Genomic DNA, 23,518 nt, shown 5'->3' with positions numbered 1-23,518 from the left:
TAATCTCTCCAGCTTTTAGCTTGAGATAGTGTTATCCTGCTCCATCTGTTTTCTTTTAGATTCGAGAGTTCTGACATCTCGAGGATGCTGAATGGACTGTCTCCCCACACCACCTCTTTGCTCTTTCTATGGTGAAGGTGGACAGCATCACCCAACTAGAATCCTGGGAGCTCAGAAAAGGAACTGGCCACAAACCTCCAGGCCGTTTGAATCTTTTGTCTGATGAACCTTAATGAATGAGATAGCTGGCATACAATAAACATTAACTTCAATAATCTTTTTTATTACCTAAAAATGACAAGCCAAATCAGTTCAACCCTGACCATGACAGAAACACAAATATCTCACTAAAATAAATACTAACTCGGTGGAGATGAGTGAGGCACTTGCCTTGGGCACAACATTTAGGGAGGCATTTTTTAAAAAAAAATCCCTCGACAATCAAGATAAATGAAATTTTATCGCAGTAGAAAAAAATAAGATGCGAAAATTCATGATGAACAAAATACCTACATTTTAAAATAAAGGATTGTTCACAGTGCTTTGCTGAGCCATCTTGGATCCTTAGATGAAAGGGAAAATCAGACGAATCCGGTTTTATCTAGAAATTTGATTTTTCTGTGGTTCTCACTAGCTTTATCCTAGCCCCAAGAGGTTCCCAGCACAGAATGAATGGCACAGCCTTTCCCTCTTCAATATTAATTCGGGGGACGAAACATGGACAGTTATTGTCAAGTTTAATTGCCACCTCTAGTCGACTAACAGCCATAATTACGGCCATGCTTTGGTTGTCCTTTCAGTAAAAAGGTATTTCCCAACCCCCAAACTAGTCTTTTTTGGTCCCTGGAATCTCAAGACATTTTACTACCAAAAATCCATTGCACGAACCACTATATAACCCGCTTGGAGAAGCGCATCTGATTGAATCTCTCAAAAGTTCCTCCGCCCACGGTAGTTGCCGCGGGTTCGGTCCTTGCTAGTCTTGGCCGAAAGTTGCCTATGCGTCTTCTTGCGATACTCTACTTTAGTCCAGCCCCCTTCACTCACTCTGCTCTCCTCTTCCCCTGCTTTGGGGGCAGTCTCGGGGTGCAGAGGCATCCCGGGGATGGTCTTGGGCGCACGACGGTCATGATCATTCGGGCTCCTCTTGAAGTCAGGGGACTGATGAGTGTTCAGCGCTGACTGGGGCAGCCTGTAGAACTTTCCAGAATACCTTTCTCTTGAAGGTGTGGAATGCTGACTTTTCCCACCGTATCTTCCTTTCGGAGAAGAGTTGAGGGATACGCTACCGCGGTAGTACTTGTTTCTGCTCCGGTCTGAGTAGCGGCCCCTCTCGGAGGAGCTGTCATTGAGGCTGGAGAAGCCGCTGTCCCTGGAGTTGAGGTGCAGGGAGGAGAAGTTTTTGGTCAGCCCATACTGTGTCGGGGAGGAGCTCCGGGAAGGGTTGATGCTTGGTGTAATCTGCTGGTACTTCACGGGAGTCTGGGTCCGCCCCTGCAGCTGCTGCGAGGAATCCTGGTTAACAAAGCACGGGAAGAAAGGGACCCCAGGATAGGGTTGCTTTAGGGAACGCTGCTAGAGAAAGTGGGATGCAATCTGTTGTCACGCGCAGAGTGTTCATTGGCAGTCCGCACCTGCAGGGAAATGGAAATGAGCATCTTCCACGCCACAAAGCTGCATGCCTAATTCATAAGCCTGGCTCAGGCAATCAATCTCAAGGCTGCTTGGGGGCGTGCCAAGCATTACCATTCGTGGACGTTCCAGGCTAGGAAGGTACATGGACCTTTTTCTTTATTACCATGAACCCTTAGCGGGAAAGGTCATTGAAGAACATTTTTTCTTACTTTGCAGCCACGATCTGACTGCATTAGGACCTTCACATATATGGAACAGTGTAGTGTCCCAGCATCTTCTTCCTAAACTGCTAATTCTATACGGTTTACACGTCTACCAAGAGGCCTGAGTTTGAGGTTGCCTCTGCAGCCATGCGCGCCAAGGGGTACATCCTGTGCTGGCCCGTGACGGATATGCTGACGACAGCAAAGGACATATTTCTCTCCTGCCCAAAGCAGAATTGGTATGGGGTAGTCTGCTGGATTTCCGGGAGGCTTTTTTTCCTAAGTGTGAGAAAAGGTTAAGACTGGCGCCTGGCGATTTCAGGGCATCACTGTGTTTACAGGGTAAGCCAGACACCACAGCAAAGCCGTGGGCAGGGCCAGTACAGAGAGTATGGCAGCGAGGCCAAGAGGAGGTCATCCCTTAAGATACCATAGTCAAGAATATGTATCGTACTGCATTCACAGCCTATGTCACCTTTAGACCTTCAGTGACGGAAGACAATACACTTTCTTAAAATGCTGACTGCAGGAGATGGGTCAGAGACTATGCATCTCTGACAAGGCCACAGGGGACCCTGCAGGACCAAACTTTGAGATCCACTGAGGTGAGCCGGGTGGAACTGGGTTTTCTGCTACTGGCAGGTGAAAAGGGGTGTGCCTGATGTAACGGGTGAGCCTGAGTCTTCAGATCACATTGGAACAGCGAATAAAATGAAGTGGGGGAGGACAGAAGTGAGGTGCACAAGCTTGAAACCAGAGGAAGACCTGAGCTCTCCAGGGAGAAACTGTCGGGAGCAATTCCAGCAGGCGGTGGAGGGTGGGGGACACTCTAAAGAAAGAATAATTTACTGCTTCCTAAGAGATGACTTGGGGTCTGGGCAGTATCCTGGAGAAGGGAGCACCACGGTCAAATGTAGATGACCTTAGGACCTACTTCCAACCCCACCTTGTTTTCTGCCACCCACCACCATCCATCACACCCTGATGATACAGTCCACTGACTATGGGAGAATGCATGGAGAAACTGGCCTCATAAGTGTTACCAGAGGGAATCTGGAACTCAGCCTGATTTAATTAAAAACATGTTTATTTGGTGTCTCTCAACATGGTAGGATTTGAACTAGGTAAGGTCAAGGCATGATGTCAAACTAAAACTTAGAAGCCTTTGGCAGTCGTTTTGTGTACTATCAATCTGGAAATGGGAACACTAGCTTCTCAGAAGAGAAAATGCAGCAGAATCATAGAAAGAAGAATCCCACAGGCTTCATGGGGCGGGGGCTCCAGGGTCAAACAGGGCATAGCTGTGAAAGTCCTATAGAAGTAAAACATGCCCTGTAAAACACCAGGCATTAGAAAGACGTCTTTTCCTGTTGTCTCTGAAACTCCTGTGTAGCTTAGATGGCCTTGAACTTGAATGGTTAGGTCAGTTGTGAGCTAGCATACCCCTTAGGGGATATGGCAGACATACTAGGCCAGGCACACAGGCTTAACCAACATGAAGGAGTTTAGACATCGCCACAGGATAGGGGAGCATGTCTAGATCCAGACCTACTGTGTGGAATCACCTTGCAGGCCCTAAAAAGTGTCTGACAGTGTGCTTGTAGCTCGTCTTGGCAAAACCCTAAGCCCAGTCATGGTGGGCGCGGTGTCCCCTGATGGTTATTTGCAAAAGAATATAAAGCAAGCCAACTGTTGACCCAGGTGAAGGCATGATTTGCTGCTGGCTTTTGACTATTCTTCAGGATTCTGGCCACCCTGGCTGGTGGCCATTTAAAAATGTTTGCTCTGCTTGGCATGTCAGACCTTATAGTGGTCAATGTAGGGGCCAGGCTTTCATAACTCAGTGACAGTTGCCCTTGGGGGCAGTAAGATAGAGTCCTGCCTTTGTCTCCATGCCTGACAGAGACCTAACGTCACAAAAAAGCTTTTCTTGTGGGGAAAAAGAAGTGCTGTTGAGAAAGCCTGCATCCTGTGTACCTGAGGGTGTGTCTCACGGTTAAGAGGGAACTGCCTGTGGCTTTGTTCACACCCACCTTAGCATATCTGTGAGCGAGCCTCAGTCCTACAGTCCGAGGGTTTCTCAGCCCACAAGTAGGGAATCAGGGCTTTGACTTGAGTTCACCAGGTAAGGGCCAGTTTCATGGCCTGTCGGCTGGCCTTACATGCTTTTCTACAGTTTTAAAATTACTACCACGTTATCTAGCACATGCATTAAGGTTTTCCTCTTTACGAGCTCTCTTAAATATGTGTGTATACAGGTGGCGAGTGTGTGTGTGTGTGCATGCATGAGTGTGTGTGTGCATGTGCGTGCATGCATGTGTGAGTGCGTGTGTGTGTGTGTGTGTAAAGCTCATGTGGTTAGAGGACAATGCTGAACCTCTCCATCCGTCTCTTGTACTCCATTCTCATTTTGTTCATCCTTCCCCTCCCTTCCTCCACCCTTCCTCCCTCAGTGCCAGGCATCATCACCAGTTCTTAGGACTTAAACACTTTGTTAGACACTCGAGACCCCGATGTCTGGAACTCAGCCTGTGATGGGAATCTCCTAACCCACATTCTGGCCTCAGGCACACGTGCTGTGCTCGGACACTGACTTACTTGAGTCAGACCTGCTGCCAGGGTTGCCCTCTGAGCTGGAGAACAGAGTCTGAATGGCAAGCTGGACCGCCTTCACCTCATCCTGAGGCTTCGCTCTGTCCCACTGTATTGAGTGCACGTGCTTAGTGAATTTCGGTGTTCTGACATCACTCTGTTTAAAAATGAAAGAAAGAGAAACCTCATGATCACGCCTATATACATTTGTAAAGTGAGAAGGGGAAATGCATGTTATTATGTCATTTGCCCAAATTAGTGAATTTGAATAAGAGGAACACTTTAATCTCCTTTCCCATAATGGACTCTAGTATCTTTTCTCCTCCCTTCTCCCTCTCTTTTCTCATTCTATGCCCTTTCCTACTTTGTAAATTATAATACTTAAAAATAGGGTTGTTGGGCTGGACAGATGGCTCAGCAGTTAAGAGTGCTGGCTGCTCTTCCACAGGCCATGAGTTCAATTCCCAGCAACCACATGGTGGCTCACAACCATCTGTAATGGGATCTGATACCCTCTTCTGGTGTGTCAGCAACAGCATACTCACATACATAAAATCAATAAAGAAAGCTTTTTAAAAAAGATAGGGTTGTCTTCTCCCAGAATTTATAACATTCGATACAGCTCAATTTACTTATATGATAAGAAATGTCTTTCATATTGGAAAAAAAGATACCTTATTGAATAAACAAACATTGACCGCTGTTTTCCTTAAGAGTACCTTTGGTCTAAAGTTCTAGGATGCACATAGGGAAGAGAACAAAATAAGGCTGTCACCGGGTGAGTGAAGGTGAACGGGTGCACTGTGGGATGGGATGAGAGTGAAGAAAACCAGTATCGGGAGAGGATATCAGATCAAGATAACACGTCCTGAAACAGTCCTCATCACCAGATACATCTATAGATTACAGTCTCTTCAGAGCGGTGGGTGTAGCTCAGTGAGACATTGGCTTGTCCCTTAAGCGGCCTGGGGTACACACAAAAAGGAATCTCTAGGATTCATACAGGGTGTGGTGGTACACGCCTTTTACCTCAGCACTCAGGAGGCTTGGGTAGGTGGATCACTGCGAGTTCAAGGCCAGCTCTGGTCTCGTAGCAGGTTGGAGACCAGCCAGGGCTACATAGAAATATCTTTTCTCAAAAAAGACGAGAAAAGGAGGGAAGGAAGGAAGAAAGGAAGGAAGGAAGGAAGGAAGAAAATGAAAAAAGATATCTTTAGAAGCTGGAAAGTGAACAATAGAGGAGTGGCATACCATCATGGAGTCAGAGGAAGAGGAGGAGGAAGGGAAGAAGAAATGGGAGGGAGGAAAGGGGTTGAAGAAAGGAGAGGGGAAGGGGAGGGAGGAAAGAGAGGGCAGTAAGAAGAAGCAGTAAGAAGCAGGCATGGCGTGTTTGCAGAGTTGTCTGCAGGAATCAGTAAAAGGTGGCTTCTCCTGGGTGGGTGGATGCAGGGAGGGGCCGGTTAACAGGATTGCTGACACACTTATTGCCTTGCAGGCTGTGGAGTGAGGTGGGCAAGGTTTGGGTCTCTGATTCTATAAAGGCAGACTGCGACAGCTCAGGAAATCTCAGTGGAGAAGCATGCAAAGCCCAGTCTGAGGGAGGCTTCCTGCAGCTTGCTAGAGCCACTGTGGGGCTCACAGACTAGGGCGAGGGCAGGAAAGAGACACTATTCCCAGAGAGAAACACTGGCTGTGAGCACGTTAGCGCTGTCAGAGTACCCAGAGCCTCGGGGGTCCTTTCTTCTCTTCTGCCAAATAGAGAAAGCCATTACCCACCTCTCAGTATTTACCTGAGGTTTGTGAGACTGGGCAGGAGCACTTGCCTAACAGTGCTCAGCTCATGGTGAATCCTTACTAAGACTGTCGTGAACGGATGAAGGATGTGTGTGCCTACCAATGGAGGATACATACCGGTATCTTCACGATACCCAGGCTCTGTGCTATGACGACACCCCTCCAGCCTGGGCCACATGAGGTTCCTGCCTTTCTAGGGTCAAGTGTTCCACCAGCCAGGAAGACCTTGTTGACTTTTTACGATGTTATTAGCACTAGATACATTTTTTTTTTTTTTTGGATACAGAATCGAAGTATACTTTCAGAGAGATATTTTTATAACAGAAACTATGAGTTTTGTAAAAGACATGAAACTTTAAATTCCCCCTTTAAGCAAAGTTTTACGTGTAAGGTTATTGGTAACTTATGTATCGTATATTGTGAATTTTCACAACAGAACTGGCGCATCTCTAAAGCTTAAAATGCTTCCACAGACCTCCTGCCATGCTTACAGTGGGTCCTTAGTGGGGTCCCCAGATCTGACTTCGCCCATCTGTCTGGCTTCATCAGTGCGCCCTAGGGACTTGCACTTGATGTTCACACAGCTGTTCTCTGATCTCTGATGACACAATCTACCACCTCCAGCTGTTGTTTGTTTCTACCTGTTGCTATCTGACAAGATAGTGACTGGTTACTCGTATCTGGGTTATTCTCCACCCAGTCAGCAGGTAGTAATGTATACTTTTGTGGAGATAGGGTTTCTCTGTGTAACAGAGCCCTGGTTGTCCTGGACTCTCTTTGTGGACCAGGCTGGCCTCAAACTCACAGAGAGCTGTCTGCCTCTGCCCCCTGTGGGCTGGGACTAAAGGCATGCACCACTACACCCGGTTAAGCACATATATTTTAATAGCATGGTTTTTTCAATATATATTTTTTGAAGTAGAAATTTATGGAGTCTTTTAATTTGGCTATAACAACAAACTCCTGAGGTGGCTATAGGGTATTTGCTGGTATTTTGAACACTTATTGATCTCCTGTCCTAAACTCTTACTTCCAAGTGACTTCTACTCATTTTTTTACATCATTCGGTAGGGTATACACAGTATTCAATCGGTATCTAACAACAGTATAGACTAGGAATTACCCTCAATTCTACTCTCTTTCCTTCCTCGCACTTTGCTAGAGAAATTGTGTTCATCTTTGTATATGCAGACTGGTATGTAATTTCTCTTCCCGTAAGAGCACATACTAACCAGGAGCTTACCTCATAGGTGACCGTGCACTCCACTGTCTGATCCTTCACTATCCCTACGATCCACTTCTCCATTACAAACGGTGGCTGGAACACAAACGTTAGGACAACTTAGTATCAGAACGCAGTCCTGCGCTGCCGTGTGTAGTCGAGGACAGTTGTGCCATACGTAATTTGCAAATAGGAACGATATCAGAATATCATAAAATCTTGTTGTCTTGTAATATATAACTGGGTTTTATGTATAAATATGTATTTGTAAATGATATCTTTGGATGGCTGAATGAATTGTGTGCAAGTCCTATTGATGGGAGATTATAATCCGGTCTCCCACAGTCTCTGTGATTTTTTTTTTTTTTTTTTGAGATAGGGTCTGGCTGTGTAGTCCTGGCTTAGAACTGGCCAATGATTCTCCTGCTTCAGCCTCCCAAGTACTGGTATCTTAGACGTACCACAATGTAGGTTCTCAACCTGTCTGGGCTGATCAATGGCCTGTCATTTGATCCCATCTGTGAGTTATTAATTCCTGCTGTTTGAAGCAGTAGCCCAAAGCGTTCTCAATATGAAGATTCGTGTCTTCCTTGAGGGTAAGCAGTGACTACTGTAGAGACTTTGATAATCACTCGGATTTCCAGTCTGTCAGGCTATTGTTGCCAAGAGGCTTGTACCAATAAAGACAGTGTGGTGCTGTTTTCCCAGGGTCTCAAGACAAAGGATCGATGAAGCCTATATATCTTGGATCTTATGCTAATTCCGATAAATTATTTTTTCATTTTCTTCTCATTTTCCTATCCTCCCAGGTTGCAAAAACAATGGCTGTGTACAGCATTCTTTGCAGGTTGGGTATAGAATCTAAGAGACATTTAACTGGGCTGGTTTTATATAAATTAAGATTGCTATTGCCTCTGTGGCTTTTTAGAAATAACTTTCTGTCCATTTTGAATGGCCTTCCCAATCCTATTTTTCCTGTAAGTCCCGTTAAAGTTGGTGTGTGGTTTTGCACTGTCACATAACAGCAGAGACATCTATTTTCAGTTCTACAATTGCACTGCATTACTTTTGCAGTGAGCAACTTCCTTATGGTAAACAGTGGCCACACTTCTTCAGGACAGAGAAGCAAAGGGACAACTGTGGCAACAGGAGAGGACAGAACAGCGACCCAGAGGAGAACACCTCTCCTTTCTAGTCCCCCAGACACCAAAACATAGTATGTCCCCAACAAGGTAAGGAAACACCAAACCATAGCCTTACAGGTAAGTAATGCCAGGGAAGTGAATTCCAGTTATATAGAGGGATTCAACCCTGAATACCAAACCAGTCTTTGGACAAATCTACTGTAAGTTACAAGGATTTGGTCATTCAGTCATCGTATGTCTATGTGGAGAACACACAAGTCAAATGCCATGGCTTTGTAGACTCTGGCTCTTTGCAAAAGGTTATATTTTCTTCACTGAGACAAAATATACAGTTAAGTTAGTCATGTACCAGCGTTGATGGTTACTTGAGGTCGGGATGACCAGCCCTACTGATATGTGCTTTGTCTGAAGCAGTAGACCTTCTACCACAGAATCTGATACATTTTTTTTTTCTACTATGGTTGGGGAAAATGAATTTTTTTCCATTCTGAGGCGCAAGTTAAACATTTCTATCAGATTTTCTTCAGGGTTCCCAGTGACTCTGTTTTAGTAACGGGCTCTCCAATCACTGTAGAGATTTCCAGTGTGAGTACACAGAGGTTACAAAGCAGCAACCGGAGTCTCCCAAGTGTCCTTGTCTCAATCCTTCTAGACACTGAATAGTTCAGGCTGGGGATGCAGCAGGGACAGAGCATTGTCCAGAAGGTACGAGGTCCTGCGCTCATCACTAACAGCGAAGGGCAAAAATGAAGTATTCATCACAAGTTTATTCAAAGTTTAAGTCAATCTGGTTCCAAGTAAATATTTTCATTGATAACATCTTTTTTTTTACTTTAATAAATGATAGAGTTGAGTCTGAAGAAACGTAGGATTAAAAAGAAACTTAAATGATACTTTTTTTTTTGTTTGCAGTGCTTTTTAGTTCCCATGGCATAAGTGGAATTTTAACAAAAAAATTATCCTCTCAATCTTCTAAATAAAATGTGCCTTTCAAGAGGCAACTTGAGACTGAGCTGATGTGAGCATCCAGGAGCACAAAAGCCCACTGCTGCGGTATTCTAATGTCTTTGTTTGATATCTGTGAATTCGGAGAAGGCTTTTGAGCTGTAAATAGAACCTTACCTTTGTCATCTTTAAAATCTCTGCATCGGGGAGGCTCGTGTTGAAAGTCACGTCTTTTATGTATGCTATAGCCACTTCGTCTCCATCCATCTCCATATACATCTTCCATTTGCAATCCTGGAATTAAGAGCAGAGCCACAGAATCAATGAGTGAGCCGATTTTTCCCCCTCACTTCAGTGTTTTATAACACATAACATATTCTAAATGAAGTCATGTGGGAGCGCTTTATCTTGCCTTCTCCGAAAGAAGACATGAAATTAGATCCCTTTTGTGTATCTAATAACCCCCACTCAGTGCAGCCTTGAGGTGTAACTTTTGCAACAGATCCATTCACAGTGTACGTATTAAACAGCATAGGGATGTCTCATCATTGGTACAAAAAGAATCGCATTCCTCCCTTTCCTATTCCTTTACCAATCAGTTCTCTTGACCTACCTACCACCATTTCCCCCAGAACTGGTAGCGACGTGGGTTAAAGATGCAGCCCACTGTCTTCTTAAGAAGAGGAGAACGTCATTCGGATGCGATGACACATAACTGACAATTGAGCAACTATGGTAGCAACTGTAGTCGCTACCCAGCTTGTTCCCGTGTGTGAATGCGAGTCCAGTTTTGCTAGGGCCTTCAACATTTCATGGAAGCTAGAAATTTAGATTCTTATGGAAAACCACTTAAGTTTTAATAACGGTATATTAAATTTACAGTTCTATAGATCATTGACCACTGGGGGTCAATGCTAACTCAAACCACAGGGAGTTATTATACACCAGCAGAGTGCCTGAGGCTGATACCATCAAATGTTGGTTAGGGTTTGAAGCTACTGGAACTCCCATGCTCTGTTGCAGAAATACAAGTGGTATAATTACTTCAGAAAACCTTTAGCAATTTATTACAGAACTAAACATATGCCCATGACTAAGAAATTCTACATGTATAGGCATTTAGATAGAAGAAATTGGGAAAAAAAAAAGATTTGTCTGGGTACGTTCTTAGAAGCTTTAACTTACTAGGTAATAAAGTGATCAATACTAATAAAAAAAGAGAATAGAACTTCTATATGTTCCTAGAGCAGACAATCCAAAAATTACTGATACATTCAGAAACATGTGTGCATCTGAAAATCAGCGAGAGAGAAGTATGCAGAAGAATGCATTAATGAACGCATTTTTTCTGACACTCAATAACCATCTTTTGGAACAAACTTTCAGAAGATTGATTGCCTCTTCAGATGGAAAGACTATGAGAGAACTTTCTGGGAGTGGTAGGGCTCTATTGACAGAGCTTAGGGTAACATAAGGGGGTGTACGCACTTATCAAAACCAGCAACTGTGCACACAAGATCTGTCTGTTTCTTATCGAACCCCAGCGTACTGGCATGATTAGGAAGCAGGAGTCTGGTGTCTCTAAGCTACTTTGAAATGTGTTATGAAGTAAGTATTGCTCAGGTGGCTGGAGAGATAGACAAACGATAAAGGGAATGACCAGAGTAAAATGCTAACGGTTAGTTCAAGGTGGGTATATGGGTTTGAATACAAAATCACTGCTGTAGAAAGAATTTCATAATCAAACATTACACATGTATGCAATTCGGACTTGATCTCTAGACTGTAAATTGATATTGTCTCTTACATTTTTCTGAAGAACCAAGGGTTGAAGGATCAAGCATATCACAGCAAGCATACACAGGTTGAGACGAGAAGGCACTTTCCCGACAGTGACTTAAACCCTTCTCTGGAGCAAGTTTAGATGCAGTTCTGGGCAGGAGGAGCAGCAAGGAGGCTTCTGAAACCCTACTGGCTTCCGTGAGGAGCCAGGACTGGGGCTTGGGAGAGCTTCTGGAGGACCTGCAGAGCCAAGCTAGGCTGGTGCCTGCGGGAGGGCCTCACTGCCCAGCTACATTCACCAGGTTGCCAATTAGAGGAAGCGAAGGTTCCTGCAGTGAAATGAACCTGCTTTCTCACATCGGTCACAGTCACCACTGAGGACTGGCATGTCTCTCGTCTCTCAGGACTTCTTTGTTTTGGAGCCACTGCTATGGGGGCACAGGGGCCATGGGCTAATGGAGGAGGATGATGACTGTTGTCATGACTGCCCTTCTCAGAAACAGAACCTCCCCAAGGCAGTGCGTGAACGCAACACTTTAAAAAGACGGAACTGTTTTTAGTTCCGTTTCTTTGGCCTGTCAAGTTTGGGAATTGGGCTAGTCAGAGGCATTGTCAGAAGACGTTGCAATGACTGGCCTCCCTCTGCTTCACTTGTCTCATAACCTGTGTTTCCTTCCCTCTTCACATGGTGTCCCCTTGACACTTTGTGCTCTGTTCTGGTTAGTACAAGCCTCTGGACATGCCTGTGAGAAACTATTTAGATTGAGATGGAAAAACCCTCTTTAACTATGGGCTTCACCGGTTCACAGGCTGGAGTCCTGGACTGAATACAAACCAGAAAGAGAGCTTAAACACCAGCATTCGCCTCTCTCTGCTTCTTGACTGCAGATGTGGCCAGCTTCTCAGGCTCCTGCCACCATGAATTCTCCATCATGATGGGCTGTATTCTTGAACTATGAGCCCAAATAAACTCACTCTTAATTTTTTTTTTTTTTGTTGTTGTTGTTGGGTATCTTTGCCACAACAACACAACAGGCAAATAACACGAGCTCCAACCTCCGTCTCCTCACCCTGGGGGAGCTGCTTGCTGTTCTTACTGTGTTGGGCATGCTGCTGGCTGCTTAGAGCATGTGATTTTATTTGTAATAACTCATAATAATCCTGCAAATCAGGTTTACTTTCCCTTTAAATGAATGAGGAAAACGAGGCTCAGGGAGGTGAAGGAGCTTTCCTGGTATGTCTTGACCAATGGTGGTAAAGACGAGATTCTAACCAGGAAAGGAGCCAGAGACACCAGTGGGGAAGGCAGTAAAAATAGGATGGTCCTGGCGGGTGGACGGTTCTGCTGAATTCCAAATACCGAGAGGGAACAACCCAAAAGCCAGAGGCCAGAGCTCGTCCCTGCAGCTACTGCCCACCGTTCTCCAAAGCTCAACTCTGAGGGGCCCTGATACAAATAAGACGGCTCTGCCTTTCATTTTGTAAATTGTATTTGTCTTTTGTTTGAAAGACCCTTAACTGAATCATAAAAGAAGACAGCTTCAGAGGCCATAAAATTCTTGTCAGAGAAGCACTAAGAAAGGAGAACACAGGCCAGTTACAAAGCTGGGAGAGAGACAACAGGTGGAGCTCAAGGGAGGCCCTGATCTTAATTTGCTAATCCCCTGACAAAACTCCTAGAGCTTACGGGTGGCTGTGACATCATTGTCATATAGTTAAGAAAAGTAACCCACAAGAAGGCACACGAGGAATTCTCTAAGTCCTGCTCATTTTCAAATTGACCTAAAGTGTCCCAGAGGCTACTCTGAGTTCCACAGGACACAAACACAGAGGCTGAGATGACAAGCAGCAGTGCTCATCAGTGGGCTGCTGGCATTTTTCTTACTGACTGCTAAGCTATACAGGCCAGTGTGATGGTGGGTGGGACAATGACAGCTAGCCTGGTTCCCCATTGAGATAAGGCTCGAAACCCTGGAAACGCTGAAGGGATGGTAGGCGCTTTGCCTGTTCCTGAGTACCAGGCCCCTGTCACTAGCACGGCCCCCCATAGATTTGTGGCCATCAGTCATCTATGGGCAAAGCCCCTCCACACATAACCATTTTAATGAGGTACCTGAAGGCCTGGAGGCTTAGCCAATAAGCTTTCCTTCCCAGGCACTCTTCCCTGCAAAAGGTATTTAACTTCAGGCCCATCCTGAGAAGGGGAGTATGGTTCCACCATGACAATAAATGCCTCTGTCTCTTTTCATCAGACTCCACCATGGGGAGCCATGGGGAAGGCCTTCTCCTACAGAACCGCCATCTAATTTCCTGCAGAAGGCCTCCCTGCACTTCCAGTCACAGCCACCACCAAACCCAAGCTCGAGCCAAGGACTATCCCTGCCAGACCAGCTGGAGCTCTCCCTCCTCAGCTCAGGGCTAGATCCAGCTTGTCCCTGGAGCAGTGTCCCGAGACCTCCCTAGGCGCAAGGAGTAACTTCCCAGCATCCTGCCTCCCCAAGTGGCTGTGCCCTGTGGTGGAGCAGACACAGGACCCATAACCCTGTAATGGTGCACATCTGTGATCCTCACACTCAGGAAGGAGAAGCTGGGAGATCAGGAGCTTGAGGCCATCCCAAGCTACCAGAGGCCAAATATTAAAGAAACAAAACAAAACCAAAGTCCCACATATTCCCAAGCCTCCTGCAGGGTCTTATATATCACTGCTAGCTATTCATATCTTGGTCCTCACAGGGACCAGGTTCTGATTTAAAAACCATTCACCTCATCAGGGCGATTGATTGACTGGCTTGAGCTAATATAACCTCAAGTTAGCAGAAACCTGAGTACAGACGCTCAGTGAGAGCCGGTCAAGAGTGACTGTGGTCATCTGAACAACCCTCGATCTTGACAGGCCTAAATCAATCAAACGCTAGCAGCTACAGTGAGACTCCTTTTCTAAAACCATCTCAGCTTGGCTCCGTGAACTATACCTGTTGATGACTACTGTGGGGACACATGGGGGAATGGTTATAAATTAAGTCAGTGCTATGGAGAAATGGAGGAAGGGGAGATGTAGAAGAGTGTGAGCTTAAAGCTTCACCTCCTAACCATGACTTCTAATTTTTAATCCCCCCCCCACCTAATCAAAGCCATCTGATGTAATTTTTCTGAATCTCACTACTCCTTTTATTTGGTTCTGGGTTTAGAAAGGTCTCACCCTATACCCCTAGTTGGCATCACACTCACTTTGTAGAACAGGCTCTGTAGAACATTTTGTTGAACTTGTGGCAATTCTTGTCCCTGTGTCCAGAGTGCTGGCATTATAGGTGTATACCCCCATGATTAGCCCAACAGACATTATCTTTTTTCAAGAAAAAGATTTATGTGTCCCATCAAAATATCACTATTTTCAGATGAAATGATAGTATACTTAAGTGATCCCCAAAATTCCGCCAGAGAACTCCTAAACCTGATAAACAACTTCAGCAAAGTGGCTGGATATTAAATTAACTCAAATAAATCAGTATCCTTCCTCTACTCAAAGGATAAATGGGCTGAGAAAGAAATTAGGGAAACAACACCCTTCACAATAGTCCCAAATAATATAAAATATCTTGGTGTGACTTTAACCAAGCAAGTGAAAGATCTGTATGACAAGAACTTCAAGAAAGAAATCAAAGAAGATCTTGGAAGATGGAAAGATCTTCCATGCTCATGGATAGGCAGGATTAATATAGTAAAAATGGCCATCTTCCTGAAAGCAATCTACAGATTCAATGCAATCCCCATCAAAATTCCAACTCAGTTATTCACAGAGTTAGAAAAAGCAATCCTCAAATTCATTTGGAATAACAAAAAACCCAGGATAGTGAAAACTATTCTCAATACCAAAGAACATCTGGGGGGAATCACCATCCATGCTTCAGGCTATATTACAGAGCAACAGTGATAAAAACTGTATGGTATTGGTACAGAGACAGGCAGGTAAATCAATGGAATAGAATTGAAAACCCAAAAAGGAACCCACACACCTATGGTCACTTGATCTTGACAAAGAAGCTAAAACAAGCCATCCAGTGAAAAAAAGATAGCATTTTCAACAAATGGTGCTGGTTCAATTGGTGTCAGCATGTAGAAGAATGCAGATCGATCCATTCTTATTACTCTGTACAAAGCTCAGGTCCAAGTAGATCAATGACCTCCACATAAAACCAGATGCACTGAATCTAGTAGAAGTGAAAGTGGAGAAAAGCCTCGAAAACATGGACACTGGGGAAAATTTCCTGAACAGAACACCAATGGCTTATGTTCTAAGATCAAGAATGGACAAATGAGATCTCATAAAATTGCAAAGCCTCTGTAAGGCAAAGGACACTGTCAATAGGAAAAAAATGCAACCAACAGATTGGGAAAAGACCTTTATCAATTTTACATCCAACAGAGGACTAATATCCAATATATATAAAGAACACAAGAAGTTAGACTTCAGAGCACCAAAAAACCCTATTGAAAATGGGGTACAGAGCTAAACAGAGAATTCTCAACTGAGGAAACTTGAATGGCCGAGAAGCACCTAAAGAAATGTTCAGGGCTGGAGAGATGGCTCAGAGGTTAAGAGCACTGACTGCTCTTCCAGAGGTCCTGAGTTCAATTCCCAGCAACCACATGGTGGCTCACAACCATCTGTAATGAGATCTGATGCCCTCTTCTGGTGTGTCTGAAGACAGCTACACTGTGCTTGTATACATAAAATAAATAAATAAATCTTTAAAAAAAAAAAAAAGAAATGTTCAACATCCTTAGTCATCAGGGAAATGCAAATCAAAACAACACCAAGATTCTACCTCACACCAGTCAGAATAGTGAAGATCAAAAACTCAGCTGATAGCAGATGCTGGCAAGGATGTGGAGAAAGAGGAACACTCCTCCATTCTGGTGGGATTGCAAGCTGGTACAACCACTCTGGAAATCAGTCTAGCAGTTCCTCAGAAAATTGGACATGGTACTACCTGAGGACCCAGCTCTACCACTCCTGGACATATACCAAAAAGATGCTCCAACATGTAACAAGGACACATGCTCCACTATGTTCATAGCAGCCTTATTTATAATAGCCAGAAACTGGAAACAACCCAGATGTCCTTCAACAGAGGAATGGATACAGAAAATATGGTACATCTACACAATGAGTACTACTCATCTATTAAAAACAATGACTTCATGAAACTCTTAGCCAAATGGATGGGACTAGAAAATATCCTGAGTGAGGTAACTCAGTCATAAAAGAACACACATGGTATGTACTATAAGTGGATATTAGGCAAAGAGCTTGGAATACCCATGATACAACTCATGGACCACATGAAGCTCAAGAGGAAGGAAAACCAAAGAGTGGATGTTTCAGTCCTACCTAGAAGGGGGAACAAAATAGTCAAGGAGAGTAGAGGATGGGAAGGACTTGGGAGGAAGAGAGGATAGAAGAGGAAAAAGAGGGGCAGAATCAGGTGTGGGAGGAGATGGAGGCGATGCACAGAGGAGAGGGTCAGGAAATTGAGCAGAGCTGTGTAGCAATGGGGGATGGGGAACTTGGGGTAGGCACCAGAAAGTCCCAGATGCCAAGAAAGCAAGAGGCTCCCAGGAACCCAGGAGATGACATTATCTGAAATACCCCACAAAGGGGAGGGAGAACCTGTAGAGACCATATCCAGAGGTTAGGCATGGGCCCCCAGGTTGAGGGATGGGGCCATCCACTCATCTCCAAAATTTTAACCCAGAATGGCTCCTGTCTAAAGGAAATATGGGGACGAAGTGTAGAGCAGAGACTGAAGGAAAGGCCATCCAGAGACTGCTTCACCTGGGGATTCTTCCCACACACAGACAACAAACCCAGATGCTATTGCTGATGCCAAGAAGTGCTTGCTGACAGGAGCCTGATACACCTGTCTCCTGAGAGGCTCTGCCAGATCCTGACCGATACAGATGCAGATGCTGGAAATCAACCATTGGACTGAGCACAGGGACCCCAGTGAGGAGTTAGGGGAAGGACTGAAGGAGCTGAAGGAGCTGAAGGAGCCTTATCTGTCATCAATGGGAGGGGAGGCCCTTGGTCCTGTGAAGGCTTGATGCCCCAGCATAGAAGAATGCTAGGGCAGTGAGGTGGGAGTGGGTGAGTGGATGGGGGAGCACCCTCATAGAAGCAGGGTAAGGGGGAACAGTATAGGGAGTTTTCAGAGAGGGGATAACATTGGAAATGTAAATAAGTAAAATATCTAATCTAGAAGAAGAGGAGGAAGAAGAAGAAGAAGAAGAAGAAGAAGAAGAAGAAGAAGAAGAAGAAGAAGAAGAAGAAGAAGAAGAAGAAGAAGAAGAAGAAGAAGAAGAAGAAGAGGAAAAGAGATTCATGTAACCCAGGCTGGCCTCAAACCTAGTGCTGGCAGCCATCACAATGACTGGTTTTGTTAAACAGAAGGAACACATTTTTATCTTCTTTCACAAACGGAACGTATAAAGCTAATTTGGTCCTCCTCTGCTCCGACAGGCCTCAATACTGACTTGCTAATAAGAGCTCGGTACCTGGAAGTGCAATGGCTATTAAATGTGACTGACAGCCACAGCGCCTTATTTTGGTCAAGGTAATTGACACAGGCAGATGAGGCAATTTGACGGAGATCACACAGGTAGCCAACGGTGAGCTGGGTTCCCATTTGAATCAGGGCAGTTTCTTACGATGCTCTGAAAAGCAGTTTTCCTGTGTTTGTTTCCCATCAACACAGTAAATGTCCAGTATAATCAACTTATAAAGAGAAAAGGTTTATTTTGGCCCACAGAAGTGGAGTTTCGCATTAGTAATCGTTTGGCCATTACCTTGGGGCCAGAAGTAGGACGGTGGGAGATGTGGCATAGTGGGACCAAGGGTCCTCTTTGAGGGCGTGCCTCTGACGACTTGAAATCCTCACACTACACCAGCTTTATAAAGGTTCCACCTCCTCCCAATAGGTCTAAGACGAGAATTGATCCCTTCAGACGCAGCGTGGGTTCGTTCCAGATTTAAACTGCAGAGTTTCCTCTGAGTCTTGAGCTTTTCCTTGTTACAGGTTAACGCAGGACAAACAGTACCCGGAAGTCTCCTTTTACAAAGTGCAGCGGGAAGGCAAAACCTGCCAATCGTCCAGATTCTCCCGTTGAATCCATATGTAAGGATCCAAGATAATGAATAAGACCTCATCTCCATGAGGTTCGACATACTGCACTTTTTTCCCCCATTACTGCAGCAGGTCCTTGTTGGAGGTACACGGAGTCCCACTGGATCACCACTAGATCCAGCCCAGCTGGCACTGTACCACCCATACCAGAAACAACAGCTCAGGCCTTGTCGCAGATACAAAGTCAGGGCAGGTCCCAATCACCCTGGATTTTGACATCAAAAGCTTGGCTCCCACCCAGGATGACGTGCACACGGCTGGAAGAATTTTTATCCTGATGTAGTTCTACAGAGAGCATCACCTACACCTGCTGACCCATAGGAAAGAGACTGAGCTTAGCATAAGGGCTGAGGTCAGGGACTGTTTCTGCTGTGACTTGGGGCAGCAAACACAGTGCTTTGCGATTGTCCCTCGACTAGCAGATGCAGCCTCTCTGCAGTCTGCCGGAGACACATGACATTTTGTTGGGGGGGGGGAGAGAACAAGGTTTGCATTTGGAATAGGGAAAACAGGAGGATTCTACTGGCTGATCAGCCGCTGAGATGACAACCTGGACAATTCTAGGAGCAAGGGCGGGAGGAAGCAAGTCAGTCTCAACTGACTTCTCCGGGATCGCCAGTTATGTGGAAGCATTTTATGAATTAAGATTGCGGGCCAACTAAAACAGGGATCCTTTGCCCATGGAGATAAAATCCTCAACAACACCCAGTTAATGCTAAATTAAGTATCTCTTTGTGAGGGCTCACTATTAAACGCGTCATGAGCTGCTCACAATTCCTCGGAGCTCCAAACTGGCTGAAATGACGGCAAACATAGACATCCCTTCTCTCCACATAAAAAGGGGGAGGGAAGAAGACATGGGAGAGAAGAGAATTAGGAGAATAGTTGAGAAGGTGGTAGATTTGCCAAACAGGAGGAAAATGGCTCAGATATTAAAAAGCACAAAATGTATCAAACTGTAAAGTTCTGGGAGCGCAGAGATAATACGCCTCTTCCTCCTCTTCTTTTTCCCTACCAAATTAACTGGAGCCATCAACACCGTAGATTAATCTTCAAAATGGAAATCTAAGTCCAATATCCTTCAGAAGGAAAGTGACCCTCACATGAGCTATTCTAGACTAGTTTTCCTGAAGAACATGGACATTTAAAAACAACATGATCTCACGCTGAGGAACAGTTTGCACGTCATAAAAGCACAGTCCTTCAACTGCACAGGTCATCGAGTTTGACTGGCGTTGAAACCTGTGTAGCCAACCAAGCAGGCACGACATCTGAGGTCCTCCAGAAGCTCCTTTCCCTGGCAAGCCCTCTTCACAGCCATCAGAGGCCGGCCCTGTTCTCTTTTACGTCACGCAGACTGAACTTCATGATGCCACGCGCATACGTCCAGCCTCAGGGTTTTAGGGTCTATTTATGCTATCTAACCCCTATAGTCTTACTGTATTCTAGAGAACTCTGTCCCCATTTTGGGGGTAAAGAAACCGAGGCTTAGAAACCATACAGCAAGCCTCGTGGAACTAGATACATCGAGTTTAATCTTAGAGGCACCAGCCCCCCCCCACCTGCTCCTCTCTCCCCATAAATGGAGAAATATAAAAACCACCAACTGTGGACGTACTTTAAAATATAAACCAGAGCGGTCAGAATAAACTTTCTGAAAAAGCAGAGCCGGGAGAGAAAGATGCAGCCGTAGCAGCTGACTGTCTTTTGCGAAGCAATCCCGGATTAAAAACAAAACCCACAAAAATAATATCGGTCACAGCTGTATAAAAAAGTAGGGAGATGCTGCTGACAGAGGCCTCTGAAGGCTCCTTTACACGTGTCACATCTTCTAGCTCAGCTGCCGAAACCTGCTGTGCTAAAGGCAGGAGAGTGGCATGTCCTGTGCTAGCACCTGGGTTATTTACCATTAAGCCTAACCTCGCCACACTATATTTTATTATGCCGTCTTTAGAAGGAAGATAATACAAGTACGGTTAATTTGCTTCTCTTCTTTATCTATACAGTGTCATGACCCATCACGGCTTTGTCCCACGAAATTGGTTGTTTTTTTTTTCCCCCAGCCCAAAAGAAACCCACAAGAAAGTCTCCTTAAAAAAAAAAAAAAAAATTCCATTAATAACCTCTTTCAGCGCGTATAGGTTGCAGGGTCTGGAACTAAGAATGTTTTAATCTCTTCAGCAAAACAATGTCTCATAATGATGTACAGGGCTATTGCTGTACTGATGAAGAATCATACATAATTCAGCACCTTTCGCTTTGGCACTACTGTGATAGCCTCATTAGCCGTTGCCTCACAGTGTCTGTCAGATGGTGTCCATGCGAACGCAGGCATTATATTGTCTTTGAGATGTGCAGCTGCTTCCGTGACACTGCCAGTATATAAAAACATGACGCCAGTTTGTTTTATTTAGTGCTAAACCTTCCAGTTTGTAAAAACAAGGCTGACACAGAGCCTGACATGAGGCAGTGAAAATAATTAGCTCTCATTTTCTCAGCCTCCTATTTCCTTCTCCCTGCTGTGTTCTCTTTCCACTAAACCACCACATGTCAGTCGGAATGGGAGGCAATTAGTGGGCTCATTTCAGTCCCCACAACTGTGCTGAAAAGAAAGTATTTATGATGACACAATGAACAGCTGAAAGATTAAATAACATTTGCCTTTTGAAAAGAAAATGACTTCTAGCTAAATGGGCAATTTTTGATTATTCTCAAACAAGCTTAGAGTAGTTGGTTTTTAAAATACAAGAAAGGAAAATGAGTCATTTTTAGGTGAAAGAATCAAATAAAACTTGACACAGTAATGCAAATAACTGATGTTTTATTGCAAAATATGTAAATGTGTTATACCCTTAACAATGGCTTGTGTCTAAGGTCAGGGCAGACTGGTGCCAAGTAGACACCAGTGGAGATAAGGTTGTTATATCGACTTTTGGGGGGTTGTTATTGGAGTTACGTATGAAAAGGGGCCTTAGGGATGACGGGAAGTGAAGCACATGGAGAGAGACACACTTTCTTTCACAGGGAGCACTAGGCTGGAGTATCTAAGGTGGTTCGGATGTTAGTTAATGGCTTAGAAAGGGCTTTTAGAATTTTGCATTTGGAATTTGAAGGTAGTTATCTTTTTTACAAAAAGAATAATCAGTTTTGCTATTGATTTGCCATTAGTTAAGAACATTCTGTGTCGGACCGGGTTCCTAAATGAATATAGACGGTGGCCTGGATTCCCTGAACGCTCATCCGATTCTTTTACTCCTGAGACATTTGCTGCCTTTAAATTTTTACTCAAGATTCTCAGAATATAAAAACAGCTACTTATAAAGTTGTTCTCCTATCCCGTGACTCTTGGGGTGGGGACAAGCAGTAGATTTACGAAGAAGCCCTGACTTGGGGAGAATACGCACTGTTCACCATGTGAGCCATTTTCAATCCAAATGCAGGACTGGGAGAGCTGTCGTGTGTCCTTGCATTCCAGCGCTTCTAATCTTAATGTAACTAATGTGTCTGTTTTGTTATTCTCAGGGCCTGTAAGTGACGCTCTCAGTACAAAACTTACAATGGTACCCAGAAGCTTCTAAAAGCAAAGATCTCTGTCCGTATCCAACACGACCATCTAGGAATCGTCAACTCTAGTGACCACAGAGGGTTTCAGAAGGCAGGCACAAATTTAGATTTCGTTTGTTTCCCCGTCTCCAGGCGTCTAGTTTTACTTTTCACAAATCTAAGTCCTGCCTTTTGATTCATACAGCACGGTCAGTGTGAGACAATGTAAGTCAGCGTTGATTCAGAAGTCAGGCGGCCATGGCTTTGGTAAAAGGCGAGAGCTGTTTCTGAGCTCTAGCGTCCTGAGAACCAGCACTAACATGTCTGTGTGTTTGCTCACACGTACTATATCATGTTTGCCGCTTTTAAAGGGACCCACAATCCCAACGAAGACTAAGAACGGTCCAATCGCACGCCAGAGGCAGCTCTCCCAAGCTGAGTTTTTTCTTCTTTTTTAATTTTTTTTTTGTTGTTTTTAAGGTAATTTATTTTTATTCTATGTGCATTGGTGTTTTGCCTGAATGTGTCTTTGTGTGGGTTACAGACACTGCCATGGGGATGGCCGGAATCGAACCCTGGTCCTCTGGAAGAGCAGCCAGTGCTCTTAACCGCTGAGCCATCTCTCCATACGCCCCCCTTCCTGCCACTCCTAGATAAATCTTTTCCCAACAAAGTTCAGTGACGTCAGGCTGACAACTTGAAATCAGTCGTGGCAGAAATATTTATACCACCAAAATCTGGAAAGGCTCCACAGGGTGGCCGTTTCCTGTGGTTGTTAGTCCCTGGCACTTGGGCCTGTGGCTGTTCACCCACCAGCAGGCCTCTCCCAGCTCAGCTCTGGTGATACAGGTGACTACCCAGACCACTGCATGGAGCGCTGCTCCAATCCGTAATTAGAAGTCAGCCGTGAGTCACACAACTGTAAACTGCATTTGCTTCTGTCACGTCGACTAAAACTCGTGTTCTTCCTGTGTTTAAAAGACTCCTTTAGGGATGTACAATTGACGTGTGAAAACCGGGCATACTTAAAGCGAATAGCTGCCTCAAACTGAAAGCTGTCGCCACAGTTTGTGGCTACCTGGCTACCACCTTCCGAATCTCTTCCCGCTTTCCTCTTGTTAATTCTGTGATGCTAACATTTAACTTAGATTTCCCTTGCTAGTGAAATTTTAAGTCCCCAGTCCAGAAGTGTTAACGGTAGACACTGTGCTAGGCTGTGGCTTGCTAGCATTTAGTCCCCCTTGCAGATCAGGCCTTGTAGGGTGTGGCTAATCCTTCTCTGTCTGTCTTTTAGACCTCTGCCACTGCAGGCCTCAGCACTTGGCCACATGTACCGAGACGTGCAGGTGCGCGCAGCCCCTCCCCCACAGCTGATCCTGGGGCACAGAAGGCCCCTATACTGAATTTATAATAAATCCAATACCCATCGGAGTGGAGAAAAGCTCTGCTCTCAGCTCTTCTGAAATTGGCAGA

The 23,518-nt window shown here is 44.9% G+C and overlaps 1 protein-coding gene across 1 annotated transcript in view; it reads right to left on the bottom strand.

Moving 5' to 3' along the window:
- Nucleotides 1-262: 262 nt before the first annotated feature.
- Map3k20 (mitogen-activated protein kinase kinase kinase 20) overlaps nt 263-23,518 on the bottom strand; it is a 159,321-nt gene continuing 136,065 nt past the window's right edge. Inside the window, 4 exon segments of the mRNA XM_032903486.1 lie at nt 263-1,634; nt 4,437-4,587; nt 7,468-7,542; nt 9,714-9,830. Coding sequence (XP_032759377.1) covers nt 931-1,634; nt 4,437-4,587; nt 7,468-7,542; nt 9,714-9,830 — 1,047 coding nt within the window. The 3' untranslated portion in view covers nt 263-930.

The sequence above is a fragment of the Rattus rattus genome, chromosome 5, assembly GCF_011064425.1.
Source record: "Rattus rattus isolate New Zealand chromosome 5, Rrattus_CSIRO_v1, whole genome shotgun sequence".
NCBI classification, from domain to species: Eukaryota; Metazoa; Chordata; class Mammalia; order Rodentia; family Muridae; genus Rattus; species Rattus rattus.
Note: the sequence above shows the minus strand (reverse complement) of the source record. Positions and strands in the feature narration are given on the sequence as shown.